General features: G+C 31.7%; 1 protein-coding gene across 2 annotated transcripts in view; it reads left to right on the top strand.

The window, feature by feature from the left end:
- The window catches only part of FOXN2 (forkhead box N2), a 101,031-nt gene extending 90,713 nt beyond the window's left edge, over positions 1-10,318 (top strand). For both annotated transcript variants that reach the window (XM_036926040.2, XM_057497232.1), the window contains exons 5-6: positions 3,646-3,714; positions 5,967-10,318. In XM_036926040.2, the coding sequence (XP_036781935.2) occupies positions 3,646-3,714; positions 5,967-6,490 (593 nt within the window). In that variant the 3' untranslated portion in view covers positions 6,491-10,318. The remainder of the gene's footprint in view (positions 1-3,645; positions 3,715-5,966) is intronic.
- Positions 10,319-17,054: the final 6,736 nt, after the last annotated feature.

Below are 17,054 nucleotides of genomic sequence, written 5' to 3'. Positions count from 1 at the left end.
TACTAAAGTAGGTAACGGGCACAAGAATTTCATACTGAGACAGCAAAATAAAACCTTTTTTTGTAAGTATGTTGATTTGGTGTGGGTTTGGAATAAATTAATCTTTTTAAAAATATTTATGGAGCACTCTTATCTTCTAGGCACTGTTCTAGGCACCAAGGATACATCAGTGAACAAGAAAGTCAAAAAAGAAACTCACATTCTAGTTAGTAAATTTTAATATATATACTTAAGTATTCTAGTATAATATAGGCAGATATAAAATTTAGACAGTTGATGATAGGAGGGACTAAGTGCAAATGTAAGTTCAAATTTAAAGTTGCAGTGTAGCATAATTTGTATCTTGATTGAAATGAAAGTAAACCATGGTCCAAGCAACATAAAGTATTGATAATTTATTAAAATTGCTCTCCTACTTCTGTAAAGAATAAGAGACAGCTTCTCTGGATGCTCTGTAAATGTGTATGTTAGTTTTGAAAGAGGAAATAAATCCTCTTACAGGTATTACTAGCTTTATAACCATTGAAATTCTACCTCGCAGGCTCTATTGTTACTCCTTAAGCAAATGGACTCAGCATCAGATAACAGAAACTTGTTAGTTGTCTTCTAACCCTGATTTTCACATAATTTAACCTGATGTCTTCTAATTTGTTTAATTGTTAGTAATTTCTCAGCATCAAATAAAAACCAGGAGGTACAAATTAACACTTTGACAAAAACTTACTTGAACCAGTTGTTAAATCAGTATCATGGTTTGAACTCCAAGCAGACCTATGAAGGATAAAAAAGGGAAATGTGACTTTGTACTACATTTTTTAAAAATCACTATTTGGAATGACTCTTAGTGGTACAATGACAAATGACTTTAGGTGGAAATAAATTATTTGCTTAATCAGGTGTCAGAGGAAATATATACAAAATATAAAAGAACCAGATTTTCATTCTTTATGAAAAAAATTAAATATGTTAGAAAAAATGGTGTTCATGCAGATGTCTTAATTGTCAAGATAAGTCTCTTTTTTTTCTAGTTTTAGGTATTGGACTTCAGACATATGACTCCTTGAATTGTAATGAATATTAATAATGTCAGGTTAGAAATACACTGATTTTTAAAATAAGATTTTATAGGTTTCATTTATAGGATTATGAATTTCCTGAAACTGTTTCCACTTTATAATTCATTTCAAATTTAGGTTTGAAATTTCTCTCTCACCACCACCTCCCTTTTTTTATAAAACTGGAAACAAGGTAGACCTTTTTCTATTAAACAAAAAATTGTTTCATGGAACAGGAATCTCTCTCTGTTAGGGCTTTTGGATAATGCCATACAAGTAGTTCCCTACACAAGGAGACCTGGGTGAGGTAATGAGGGGGGTCTGAAATCCAGCCCACACTCCAGTCTTCAAGCTATGTACCTTGATACAGGGAAGCATTCACCTGGAGGCAGAGTTGCTTTTTTTCCAACTCATCCAGAGACACAATATGGGCTAAGGGCTACACTTTTTGTTTTTCATCAGAGACATGTTAGAATAATGAACTCTTATCAAAATTGTAGGCAGGTCTCATTCTAAAAGACAGGAATCAAAGAGGTCTTTGTTTTGCTATCCTCTTGGCTATGACATGTGAGGATCATTGATTCAAAGTGTTTTTACTTGCTGTCTTTCTGTATGAAGTGCTTTTCCTTTGGATATCTACATAGCTTCATTCTCTCACCTCCTGGAGGTCTTTGTTCAACTATTACCTCTCTGTGAGGCCTTCTCCAACCTCTCTATTTAAAATTGTATTCACCTGTCCTAGTACTGTCTCCGTTTTAATTTTTCTCCTGAGTGTTTATCACTCTGCTATACTGTTTTAATTATTTTCATGTGTTCTGAGAGATTAAGGATCTTTTTGTCTTGTTTTCTGTTTGATTCCCACAACCTGGAATGATGTCAGGCTCCTTAAAGGATACTCGGTTTATTGAATGAATAATAGAATAGAGAATTTCCAGAATATTCTGTAGCTTTCTGCAAAATATCCTACTCTAAACATGTATGCTTAGTCAGTATTAAATGATAATGATAAAATACAAATTGAAGGCCTGGGTTCTAAAGGTAGACTACTGAGGTTCAACTCCCACCTCTACCACTTTTAGAGCTCCCTCTGTATCTCTTTTTTCATTCTTAGCATGGAAGTACTATTAATACCCACATCATAAAGCTGTGAGGATTAGATGATTTAATAATACCGTGGACTTGCCAAGCCCATTTTAAATATTCAACTGTTAGTTAGTAATTTGGTGATAGTCAGCTTAATGTAAGGATAGAAGGGCAAAGATGTAATACCCTTTACATATTTATCAAGCACCTGCTGTTGCTCAAGGCATTATGGGTATAGAGGATAAGACATGGTTCCTACCTTAAAGAAGCTGACAGGGTAACTGGAAAGATATTCATGTAGACTGTTTCATGAAGTCACATGTTATTTAAGGGAAAAGAGCTATAGTATTATGTGCTCCGTCATAGCAACCATCTTCTGGTTTACTTAAGCCCATTTATTAAAGTCAGCAACAGTAACATTTTCTGCCTTCAGAATTTATGGTCAGATTGGGGGAAAAACAAGTCGATATCTTCATGGCTTTATTATTTAAAATAACTTTATTAAATATTACAAGTAAGATGGACAACTTTAGGGTAATAAATGTTTTCTAGCTTTGAGATAGAAGTGGGAAGTTTCATATCTGAGTCTTATTTTAAACTTATCCTTTGTAATCTAAAATTTATAAATACTTTCATCTTTTTCATCACATATTAGATTATACCATTTTATTTGTATTCAATTACAGTTCTTCAGACTAATAGAGTACCAAGATGAAGAGGAACTTTTAGTATAAAAGTAGATATGAATCATGAAGACCTTATCTAGAATAGAACCTGCTTATTTTACCAGACTTAAAGCCCATTTTTGTTATGGAATATCCATAATTATTTTTGACCTCTTGAGTATTAGATAAATCTACAGTACTTGTAGGCTTGTATATAATTATGACTAAAAATATTGTGCCAGCAATAATTATTCAGTTAATATGTAGAGATTCACATGATCTAGACTGATCAATTACATATATTTTTGTTCCCTATAACTAACATGTAATTAATGCAGTACTTCATAACTGCAGGTATGCATAGGTAAGGATATTTTTTAAATGTTAAAAAGGTAAAAATGCTACAAAGTAATAATGCCTTATTGTGTAGTCTTAGCTAATTAAGGGCAGACCTCATTGAAATGTAGTTCAGGTTTTTATTTTCTTAAAATAAAAACATTTATTAAAAGTTTGAATGAAAATGAAAAAAATTTTAAATGAAAGAAATTAAAGATGTTTATTAAAACTTCTAACAAAAGTATTTCTGTTCTCTATAGTATGTCTCAGTTCTCCTTTATATAATACTATTCACAAGACTGTTCATAATTTTGAGTGAACAAAAGCAAATTGCAAAATAGTATGTCTCATTTTGTTGAATAAACATGGTTATTTCTTATTTTTTATTTTTTGAGTAGAAGAATATACACCAAAATCAACATTGGTTACATTTGGGTGCATGCAAATACTTCAGTCACCTCTTTTTTGTAAAGAATAGTAACATTACCACTTTTTTACTTTTTCAGAATCTGATATTGATGCTGCCACTGCAATGATGCTTTTAAATACTTCTATAAAGCAAGGAATTTTAGAATGTAAGCAAACATACTTTTCTTTTTAAAATACATTTTCGTGAGTGCCTTTCAAATGTAATTTAGAATGCAAAATATTTAAATGTTACAAGCAAAATTATTTCCTTCCACCTAAATGGTGTTTTCATCTGAATTTATTTTTGTTATAGTATTTCCATTAATTGATACAAGCAATTGAGAAATTAAGGTTAACGGTCTTATAGATCTTTTTACATTGACCAAAAAAAATAAGAAATAAGTAACATATTTAGAAATTAAATATTTTGAATTTTTAAAAGTAAAAATGAAAGCTGTAAATAAGAAAATACAGGAAAGTATATTTACAACCTTGGAATAAGAAAAGCCCCCTTTAAGACACAAAATGCAAATTTTGTAAAAGAAAAGATGGGTAAATTTTAATTAAACATTGAAATTTTAGAGTTCTGACAACAAAATATATCTTTAAGAAAAGTAACAGAACAACAAAAACAAAAAAGTAATACAAGCAAAACACTGGGAGAAAACTTATTTTCAGTAGATATAACACAGGGTTAATATTGAGTATCTGTGTATAAAAGGATCCTGCAAGGAAGAAACACAAAAACAGTTCAACAGAAAAGCCAGTAATACATGAATAGGCAGGTATCAGAGGAGGAAAATCATATGAACAACATACATTTGAAAAGATATGTAAATGCAAATCAAACCAGAGTGAGATAATGTCACTTCACAGCAGTCAGAATGGCTATTATCCAAAAGATGAGAAATAACGAGTGCTAGTGAGGATGTGGGAAAAAAAGAACTCTCCTATATTGTTGGTGGGAGTGTAAATTGGTCCAGCCAATGTGGAAAGCAGTATGGAGGTTCCTCAAAAAACTAAAAGTGGAAATACCATATATCCCAGGAATTCCACTCTGAGAATTTACCCAAAGCAAACAAAATCACTAATATGAAAAGATATGCACAACTATGTTTATGGCAGCAGTACTTAAAATAGCTAAGATATGGAAGCAATCCAAGTGCCCTACAATAGATGAATGGTTAAAGAATATGTGGTATATATACACAATGGAATACTACTCAGCCACAAAAAAGAAGGAAATCTTTTGATCTGTGACAATGTGGATGGACCTAGAGGGTCATGCTAAGTGATAAGTCAGATTTCACTTATACGTGGAATGTGAAAAACTAAACAAAAAAGAAGAGACCCATAAACACTGACAATGTTTGGTGACCATGGTTGGTTACCATGGGAGTATGGTGAGGATGGGTGAAATAGGTGAAGGGGATAAAGAGGTACAAACTTTAAATTATAAAATAAATTAGTCATAGGAGTGGAAATACAGAATAGAGTATATAACCAATCATACTGTAATATCTTCCAGTGGTATAGGGGTAGCTACACTTAACGGTGGTGAGCATTTAGTAATGTATATAATTGTTGAATTAGTATGTTGTACTTCTGAAACCAATACAATACTGTATGTATATCGACTATATTCCAAAATTCTTTTTAAGTATTTTACCTGGGAGGAAAAAAACCCAGAAAATCAACACAGTGCAATTTAAAATGATTCCAGTAGACTTCCTCACCACAGCATCCCAGTTCCTTTAAACAACCCTAATAAAAATGCATTAAGAAAAAATATATATAAGCAACTTCTCTGGAAAATCAGGGAAATGCAAAATGAAGCAATATTGAGATTTATACTGCATTTTGCCATGAGATTATGAAAACTTAAAATGGTTGATAACAGTAGGTATTGAGTATGGGAATTTGGCATTGTAATACATATTCATTGGTATAACCAGGTTGGAGGGCAATTTGAAGATACCAGTTATAATTTGAAATGCATATATCCTTTTACTTTGTAGTTCTGTTTCTTGGTATCCTAAAAAAATATTTGCACATGTGTGAGAAAAAGCATCTGGAAGCATTTTTATTGCAGTATTATTTATAGTATAATGGTAAAAAATTGGCAACAACCTAAATATCAATGGGGGAAATGGTTAGCTAAACACTTGTACATTTATATTGAGGCATTCTGTGTAAGCTGCTCTAAATAATTATATTTTCCATGGAAAGGTCAAGACATATCATTTTAAAATGTTTCAGATTAATACCCACAGGGTGATAATGGTGTGTTTAAAAAAAAAAAACCTACAAAACATTACTAATTTAAAGCACTACACAGGGATGATATAATAGTTTTAAATGGCCTGTTTTTACAATCAAAATGCATTTGACCTCCTGATGGAAGTTTTATTTTCCACAGGCGAGAATCCTCTTCCTCTTAAAACAGCAATGCAAAAGAAGAGGAGTTATGGCAATGCATTTAATCATCCCAGTGCTATGCGATTACAAGAGAGTGATTCTTTAGCCACCAGCATTGATCCAAAAGAAGACCACAATTACAGCGCAAGTAGTGTGGCAGCGCAGCGGTGTGCATCCAGGTCTAGCGTGTCTTCCCTGTCTTCTGTGGATGAGGTATATGAATTTATCCCAAAGAGCAGTCATGTGGGAAGTGATGGCAGTGAAGGATTTCACAGTGAAGAAGATACAGATGTTGATTATGAAGATGACCCTCTTGGAGACAGTGGCTATGTCGCACAGGCTTGTGCAGACTCCTCTGAGAAAGGGAATTCAGGCAAAAAGATGCAAAAACAGTCATGTCAAGAAATTGATGAGGAGCTCAAAGAGGCAGCTGGATCTCTGCTCCACCTTGCTGGAATTCGTACATGTCTGGGTTCCCTGATAAGTACTGCAAAGACACAAAATCAAAAGCAGCGGAAAAAATAGAAATACTGATTAGCGTGAAAGTATTTTAAAGTGTGGCAATACTCTTCTACTAATTCTCAACAAGGGATATCAAAGCCATAATGGACTTCTTTTGTTTTGGGGTGGGGGAGGGGTGCTAATTACTTGTTGATTTCAAAATATTGTTTGTTTAATTTTTATTAAGTAATTGTTGTTAGAATCATGCCCAACTATAAATATGATCTGAAGTCCTAAAAGCATAATTTCTGTGATAAGCATCTCCAAGAATTGGAAATTTTTATGTAAGAAAATTCTCAGCTTCTCTCTGAAAGTTAAATTTTTTACTCTGTTAATATGTCAAAATGTAAGAATTGGCAACTATATAACTTTCATTTTCTTTTCCTATCTGTAATTAACTATAGTTGCTGATCCAGCTAAAAACTTTGATGTCTTTCTCATATTTCTCTCTTGACACATGCATCGGTATGGTGAGATTTAAGTTTTTGATTTTGTCTTAGTTTTTGTTTTTAATTATTTTTTGTTGAAGCATGAACAAAGTTGAATGTAAATTGGAAAAGATCCTAGATGTCTAGGAAGGTCTTTTGTTACAAGGCAGAGTTCAGCAGTTCTAAGATTTAGAAAAGGCAATTTTGTGGTGTGCTTTCATCTAAGAACACTCCAATTCCTATTACAATATTTTTTTTCAAATTGCTTTCCTTCCCAGATGTTGCATAGCATTTACTGAGGCCTCTTGTTCTTTCCCAAAGTGCTTTGCAACCGTTGTTTAAAATTTTCTCACCAACTGTCTTTGTTGAATAGAAACTATCCAATGGGAGGATACAGCCATAGAGTGTTATGAAGTTAACACCCATTCTGACACACTTTCACACGAAGAGTCTTTCAATTGCTTGTTAAATGTACTGCATTCTGAGAATCTTAAGTAGGAATGGAGTGTAATTTAATATAAACAGTTTGAATACTTATTCCGTATGACATCATAAATAAAGGTAGATCATTTAGGTAAAAAAGACTTGTCCAAGCTTTTTATGTAAATTTGTATGTACACATAATTAAATTTAAAAGAATTTAACAGAACTACAGAGACAAAAATACCTTCATGGGTTTCAAAATTTGTATAAAATTAAGTGTTGTACAATATACCTTTTGAGGAGGCAACGTAATACATATTACGTGCCATCAATCCATACTACAAGATTTTGTATTACTGTTCTAAACAGTAATTGACTGCATTGACTAAGGCATTTTAAGTATGAACAAATCTGCTTCTATGAGACATTTTGTCATAATCACATTTGTATAGTTTGAAACATTCAGAAAGAACAAAGGATACTAATAAAACTAAACTTATTCATTATATATATATATTTTTACAATGGTGGAAGCAACTTTCCAAAAGTTCAGTCTTAACTCATGCTACATCCTGTTTTGTAGACAGTGACCTTGTTTTCATTTTTCTGAGTTTTAAATATGCAAATACATAGATACATGCACTCATGATTTTGGTTTGTCATTTTCAGCTGTTTCTATGACTATAAAGCTTTTTCTTGAATTTTTTTAAGAGACATTTTTATTTTAACTGCTAAATTTTATTTGGGTAAAACTGTCAAATGAGAAACATAATAAAAACATCTTTTTCAATTGACAAAACTTTAAGCCAGGGATAACATTCACATTATTTGTCCTGTTTCCATGTTAATTGTAATTGAACCTGGATAGCCACATAATAGAATTGGTGCTATTGAAAAATAGTAATTTTTAAATTCGTTGATAATGAAAAATATTCCCTAAATATGCAGGATTGAGGTATTTGGATATTTTGTTCTTCGTATAGTCACATCTACTATAGAAAATAGGTGACCTAGTCAAACTTTTTTTACTGTAGGTGGTGAATATGACAAAAAATTGCTTTTATCACAGTATGAATTGCACTCAGATTAAAAAAATCATTTTAATAACAATATTTTTAAGTTATTTACCATGGCCCTCTGAATAGACCTTAGTAACGGTGTTTCAGTGATCTGGTTCCAGTTCATTTTGTTCTACTGAGATTCTGTACCACAAATGTTCTCTCTGGTTCCTGTCCATTAATTATCCTTTGTAAGTAAAGGAAAGTCATCTAAGATAAGGAGGGGGGGAGAGTTGTTACCAGTTCTAATAGAGATATTCAAAATTTTTTTGTTACAAATAATAGTAACTCTTTAAACTTGATCTTCTCTCCCTCTTTGTGACTCTTTCCATACATTTAAAAGTTTTAAGTTATATTCATCACTAGCAAGGGCAATAAACACTGTCAGACTGAAAACTAACAGGAAGAAGTTGCATGATATTTTACACTTAATTCTTGTACAGAAGTCAGTGCATCACTTCCCATTTGCTGATTTACCAAGGCAGTTACTTTCAAGGGGAAGAAACTCTTTTAAATTACAGTTCCCCATTATGACTTCTGTAGACATTATCCTATTTCAGGTGTGTTGAGATTAAACCATGACTAATAACCACCAATTAAGGAAAGTCATTTCAAGTCCTATGGACTGGAAATAGTATTTATAATAATATATTAATAACATTTTACTGTAATAAAAACAACTTGGCAATCCTAGAGAGATTATATATTTTCCAACATATTTTAAAACTGTGATTTAAGCTAACATAATTTTCCTTATATCAATTGAAAGTGTTATAACCAATTCCAGTTTATAATATACCCCTAGTAAAAATTTTGATTTAGCACAATTAGAATCATATCCCAAATAGAACCAGTGTTTTTGAGTATAGATTTTTTAATTTATTTGTGCAATATATTACTAAATTGGTTAATACTTTATTTTACTTTCCAAATACAGAGAAAGAACACATTACTTGTATTCATGGGAAAGCTTATTGGTGGATAACCTTTTTTCCACCTTTGAGCTTTTTCCTATCCTCCCTATAGCCAGCATGACATACATCTCTTAAGATTCCTTTGTGTATAGTAAAGTTGAGAACGTATTTTTTCTTTTGCTACTTCTGAGGCATTATATAAAGGGTTCATACTAGATGGTCAGTTAAATATATGTTAGCATGAATTCAAAGCTATAGAGGAAGTGTTAAGAAAGGATGTGTATGTCTTGGTAGACCAGGAGGCCCTTCCCAGAAGTTTAAGCAACAGATGTGAATACTTCACAAAGCTGTGAAGACTGTTGTTTTAAATACTACAGTAATTTAACTTCTGAAGACCATAGCATTTAATTAAGAAACTTTGAGGTTTTCTGATTTACATATATTTTATCATCCTTTTTTTGTTAGTTTGAAATGTGTAAACTTTGTTTTAAACAAAGTTTACTTCAGTATGTTAATGATGTAGTCAAAATATTTATTGAAAGAGTATTTTATTGTTATACCTGCCATTTTTTTCTTACAGCAAATTTTTTGCATCTAACTGCCAGTGCCATTGTCAAACCTTGTTTTTAAAATTGTATATTTCTTATTAAACTAAGTCCTTAATTTTAAAGTATTATGTTGCCATCAGATAGTGTATAAAAATGTATAATTGCCAATTCATTGTAACTATTATTTATTTTTACATGAAAGTATAAGAATGCTTTCTGATTTCAAAAAATTTTGAGTTATCAAACTGTTTCCTTATCCTGTTTTCTGATGTAGCATAAAAATTGCCCTGAGTTCTAGTTACACTGCCAGTAGATGACCACTTCTCAGTTGCCAGTCTTTGCTCATATTAAAAACAACTTAACAGATGTTTAGTTTTTGTATCTAATCTCTGATTATTAAAATGTTTATAAAGTTTATTTTTACCAAAGAGATGCAATTCATTATGATAAAGTATTGCAGAATAAACCTTGTTTTATAACATTTTTGTGCTTTCTCTGTTCTTCTGGGGCAGGTTTTGTAGATGAAGGTGGCTTCTATAGACTCCTATGCACATACACACTTTTCATTTTAGTGTTACAGTTGGCCCTGGAACAACACAAGTTTGAACTGCGTGGGTCCACTTATATGCAAATTTTTTCAGTAAATGTATTGGAAAATGTTTTGGAGATTTGCAACAATCGAAAACATTTGCAAACTGTAGTCTAGAAATACTGAAAACTTTAAAGAAGAGATATGACATGAATGCTTAAAATGTATATAGACAGTAGTCTATTTTACCATTTACTACTAAAATCAATAGCAGGTTAATAGTAATTAAGTTTTTGGTTAGTTAAAAGTTATATGCAGATTTTCAACTGCATGGGGTATCAACATACCCCTAAACCCCACATTGTTCAAGGGTTATCTATGCAAGGTTGAAGTCATATAAATGAAAAGGTTCCACTTTCAGAAGTTTTTAATGTCTTCTTTAAATTATTGATTTAATCATTTTGAAAGCTAGTGTTAGTCTCTTCCTAAAGTTGAACTTCTTTTATTTCTTTTACATGTATTCATATACATGTACACGAGATATTTTCAAATATAAGAAAAATTGAATAGAATATGAAATTATAAAGGTTATTTCTAAATACAATAGTGTTGATTCAAAAATACCAGTAATACCATCTGTTTAAACATTGGGCCATCCATTATAACATGAAATAATATACAACCAATTCTTAATTTTAATTCCCCCTTCACTTTCCTTTGAAATTTTCTGCTGACAATTTAAATGCTATTATCTACATAGAGTTATTTATTTAAAATGAGTCAAAGAGACAGCCATATTAGTTTTAAACTACAGCCACCCGCTCTCGGCCCTGATTCCTTCCAAGGCATTTCTTTGAAATACAAAGTCATTTAAAAATCTTAGCCATTTGGGAGTCATGTATTTGTTCCTTAAAAGAATTTTATTCTCAATATTGCATTCACCATTTTCTAGTTCCTACTGTTCTGAAGGGGAAAGAAATGTAACCATTTTTAGAAAAATAACTTATTAATAAAATGTGGACTAAAAACATCTGGTTTTCCCCTCAAGAATTACAGGACATAATAATTTGACAGTTTCTTTTTTTTTCTAATGAGAAAGCCAATAAAAACATGCAAAAACATGTAAAAGCGTTGGAAGTCTTTAAGAATGCAAACTATTATTCTTAAAAATAGCAGTATTATCCTCCATGAAATTTTTTTAAATGAAGTATTGTTAATATACAATCTTATGTTGTTTTCAAATGTGCAACACAGTGGTGCTCCATGAAATTTTAAAGAGAGAATGTTTAGAAGCTATCAACTGAAAAAATAGCCATATGCCACACAGAGAGTATAGCATGTTTGTTTACAAATACACTGTTGGAAAAGTAGGAGCATTTTCCAGTGAACTTTAAGGCAAGTCATAAAGTCTTGTTTAGTTCAAAGGGAGGGATGGATAAACAACAATCTCTTCTTAACTGAAATGTTTGTGTAAGTGGATTTACTTCCATTATAGGTTTTTTGCAACCTTGAGATTTTGATTCAATTAAATAATAAGTCAGTCTTATTGGGAAAATGTAATAAAAAAGATAACTAGGAATTAGACAAAAAGGAGAAAATTGAGGGGAGACTTAAGAACCTGAAGTAAAATTGCTGTCTACTGGTTGAGAATTCTAAGCAGAGACTGTAGCCACAGTAAAGTACTCTGCAATGATTTAAATTCATATGGTAATCTTAAATATCACAAGAAGAATTAGGAAAAGTTCCAAATTCTTGGTGAACTGAGTGAGCATCTTTACACTCAAGCATTTCAGTGCCTAAACCCAAGCATTGAGCTTTAAGATTTGGTCATAACAATATGCACCAAGAAGCAAAATAGACAATCCCTCTCAAAAAAGTAAATGTAATAGTCAATTGTGATGATTGCCATGAAAAAGGAATAGAAAACTATGAAAACATTCATTTAATTTGGAGTTTTAGGGGATTCTACCTTAGGGAATATGATTTAAGATGAGGCCTAAAAGAAATGGAGGCATATACTGGGGAATTAAAGCATGGCAAATTATTTTGGGCAGAATTAACAGCATTCACTAAGATCCCTGAGATAGGAAAAAAATGAGATTTTCAATGAACTAAATGGCTAGTGTGGCTACAAAGCAAAAGAGCTATTGCCAGTTCTTCCAAGCCATGTGAGTCAAATTGAAGATTTGGGCTTTTATTTTAAGAACCTAGGGGTACCACTGAAGGTGTACAGTTTAAGATACCACCCTGACACTTTGACTTGCAGCCATAATGGAGTGACAAGACTAGACTTGACACTCCTCTGTAAACTAGAAAACAAACTGATGAAACATTTTTTGACAATGTCAGTTAAGAGTGATACACCACTATCCAGATTGATTAATAAGGGGAAGAAAAAGGAAACAAATTAGCAAAATCAGAAATGAAATGAGACATAAGGACAGATCCTACAGATATTAAAAGGATAGCAAAAGATTATCAGAGCTTCATACCACTAAAATTCAGCAATTTAGATGAAATGAACAGGTTCCTTAAAAGATAAAAATTACCAAACCTAAGTCAAGAAGAAATAAAAATAAGTATAGTCTACCTGTTTGTAATTGAATTACTAGTAATTAAAAGCCTTCCAACTAAATGCAACACCAAAAGCACAATCTATGAAAGAAAAAATTAGTAAGTTGGACTTTATTAAAATTAAAAACTTCTTATATGACAGTTACTGTTATGTGAATGAGAAAACAAGCCACAGTCCAGGACACAATATTTGCAAAACACACATGTAATAAAGGACTGCTATCAAAAACAGACAAAAAATTCTTAAGACTCAACAATGAGAAACAACAATTTAAAAATGGGCAAGATATCAGAACAGACACCTCACCAAACAGATGGCAAATAAGCATATACAAAGATGCTCAACATCATATGTTATTGGAAATGCAAATTAAAACAACAGTAAAATATCATTCACACATATTAAAATAGCCAAAACCCAGCACTAAACTATGTTTTCTACCTTTATCTTGCATCTACCTACCACTTCAGCATTTTATTAAAAATAATAATAATAAGGGAGAAATGTGGGATTCACATATAAATCAAGTATAAAAATCAAACGAATATTCATATTTGACCTGATTGTTTATAGTTCATAATGCGTGATCAAAACCGAAAGTTTCTGTGATGACTGCCCTTGCACTGTTCACCATGTAAGAACTTATTCACTATGTAAGAATTTGTTCACCATGTAAGAACTTGTTCGTTATGCTTCAGAAGATTGGAGACTGTTGAGAATTAGGCTTGGGGTTGATTAATGATTGTGCATTGAGTCCCCCATACAGAATTTTATTGTTGTTAACAACCATTTGATCAATAAATAGGAGAGATGCCCTCTCAAAAATAAAATAATAATAAATAAAATAAAATAAAATAAAATAGCCAAAACCCAAAACCCTGAAACACCAAATGCTGACAAGATTGTGGAAGATGAGAACTCTCTTTCATTGCTTGTGGGAATGAAAAATGGTACAGCCAGTTTGGAAAACAGGTTGGCAGTTTGTTACAAAACTGAACATTTCTTACTGTATGATCCAGTAATCATGCTCTCTGGTATTCACTCAAAAGAGTTGAAAACCTACATCTGTGATTTGTTATAGAATTGTTATAAAAGCTTTATTCATAACTGCTAAAACTTGGAAGCAACTAAAATGTCCTTCAATATGTGAATGGATAAACAAATTGTGGGTCATCCATATGAGGAAATATTATTCAGCCATAAAAAGAAATGAGCTATCGACATTTCTCCATACAAGATACACAAATGGACAACAAGCACATGAAAAGATGCTGAACATCAGTAATTATTAGGCAAATGCAAATCAAAACCACAGTGAGATGCCACCTCAAACCCATTAGGATGATTACTGTCAAAAAAGTAAATAACAAAATAACAAGTGTTGATGTTGAATAATTGGAACTCTTGTCTACTATTGGTGGAAATGTAAAATGGTGCAACTGCTATGTAAAGTATATGGAAATTCCTACAAAGAAATTAAAATTACCATATGATCTGGCAGTTATACTTCTGGGTATATATGCCCAAAAGAATTAAAAGCAGGGTCCTGAAGAACATTGGTACTCCCATGCTCATCACAGCATTGTTCACAGTAACAAAAAGGGAAGCAACTCAAGTGTCATTGACAGATTAATAGAGAAATGAAATGTGGTATTATACATACAGTGAAATATTATTCAGCCTTAAAAAGAAAGAAATTTTGATAGCTGCTATAACACAGATGAACCTTGAGGATACTATGCTAAGTGAAGTAAGCCAGCCACAGAAAGGTAAATACTATATGATTCCACTTCTATGAGGCATATGGAGTATTCTAACTGATAGAGACAGGAAGTAGAAGGGTACTTGCCAGGGCATGTGGGAAGAGGGAAAAGCAGAGTTGTTTATTGAGGATGAAGTTTGAGTTTTGCAAGATGAAGAGAGTTATGGAGATTGTTTGCACAACAATGCGAATATACTTAACATTACTACACTGTACAGTTAAAATGTTAAATTTTATGTATATTTCAGCACAATTTTTTAAAAAAAGAAATGAGCTATCAAGCCACAAAAAGAAGGAAACTTAAATGCATATTGCTAAGTGAAAGAGGCCAGTCTGAAAAAGTTACATACTGTGATTCCAACTATCTGACATTCTGGACAGAGCAAACTTATGGAGACAACAAAAAGATCAGTGATTGCCAGGGATTTCAGGGTGAGGGAAGGATGAATAGGTGGAGCAGAGAGGATTTTTTAGGGCAGTGAAAATACTCTGTATGTTACGAAAATGGTAGATACATATCATTATATATTTGTCAAAACCTATAGAGTGTACAAGGCAAAGTGTGACCCCTAATGTAAACTATGGATTTTAGCTAATAATAATGTACTAATATGGCTCACTGATTGTAGTAAATATACCACACTGTCAGATGTCCATAATAGAGGAAACTAGGAGTAGAGGGAAATAGGGCTGGAAGCAGATGTATGGGAAATCTATACTTTCTGCTCTATTTTTCTGTAACCCAAACCACTCCGAAAAAATAGTCTATTAATTAAAAACAAAGCAAAAACAGAACAAAACTGCCAAATGCCTGCAGTCAGCTGAAAGAGTTCCCAATGGCCAAAGCTGGAATAATTTGAGCAACAAAATAAACAATAATATTAGATTGTAATCCAAAATATAAAATAAATATCCATGAGTCCACATTGATATAAATATTGAATAAATTAATAAATTGGGGAGAAGAGACAAATTTCCCATGCAAAAGAATTCCAAATAAATTATGTAGATACTCCACTCTAAATTAGTAACTTTCTACTTCCTAGGTGTGGGCTGTGCATAATGACTTATTTTCAAAAGAGTACAGTATGCAAGTGGGAATGGTGAATAACTTTACAGTGGAGAAGACTGAAAAACACCACCTCAGCCAGGTGACCTTGGTCAGCATCAACTGTCATAAATCTATCTCCATGAATTTGCCTATTTTAAGTACCTCATACAAATGAAATTATACAGTAATTGTCCTTTTATGCCTGGCTCATTTCACTTAGAGTAATGTTTTCAAGTTCCATCGATTTCATTCCTATTTAAGTTTAAATAATATGTATATATATATATATATATATATATATATATATATATATATATATATATGTGTGTGTGTATTTTGTTTGCCCATTCAACTGCTGATGAACATTTGGGTTGTTTCCACCTTTTGGTAAAAAAAATCCTAAGGAATCTGCAAGAGGCTACTAGAACTAGTAGGTAAATTTAGCAAGGCTAGAGGATACTAGATCAATATCTTAAAAATTTATTGTACTTCAATATATTAGCAACAAACTTTTGGAAAATGAAATTTAAGAGAAAACAACATCATTTACAGTAGTATACCAAAACATGAAATAGAAAAGAGCAAATTTTACAAAATATGTGCAAAATCTATACTATGGAAACTATAAAAAATTGCTAAGAAAATTTATGAAGGTCTAAAGAAATGGACAGATATACTGTGTTCATGAAGTTAAAGACTTACATATTATTAGGATGTTTATTCTCTCCATATTGATTTATGCATTCAGCTCAATCCCAGTCAAAAATCTATCAGGCTTTTTGAGGAAATTGTCAAATATATTCTAAAATTTATATGTAAGTGCAAATGACTTAGAATAGGCAAAATAATTTCCAAAAAAATGTTGAATGGCTTATACTACCTGGTTTCAAATTTTACTATAAAGCTATAATAATTAAATAGCATGATATTTGGCATAAGTTTAAATATAAAGATCAAGGGAAAACAGAATAGTTCAAAATTAAAATCTACACATATATGAACAATTGATTTTTGACAAAGGTGCCAAGTTAACTCAAAAATTAAGTGTAATTTTTTTAACAATTGGCATTGAAACAGTTGGATACAAAATGTGGAAAGTGATGAACCTCAACTTTTAACCTCTCACCATACATAAAAATTTATTTTAAATTAATCACAGACCTAAAATGTTATAGCTAACAGTGTAAAACTTTTAGAACAGGAGAAAAATATTGACTTCAGAGTAGGCAAAGATTTCTTACAGCATACTAAACACAAACCATAATAGAAAAATATATAAACTTTAATCATTAAAATTAAA

This window comes from Manis pentadactyla, chromosome 2 (genome assembly GCF_030020395.1).
Source record: "Manis pentadactyla isolate mManPen7 chromosome 2, mManPen7.hap1, whole genome shotgun sequence".
Classification (NCBI taxonomy): Eukaryota; Metazoa; Chordata; class Mammalia; order Pholidota; family Manidae; genus Manis; species Manis pentadactyla.
The sequence above is the reverse complement of the archived record's forward strand: the minus strand, read 5'-3'. Positions and strand labels throughout refer to the sequence as shown.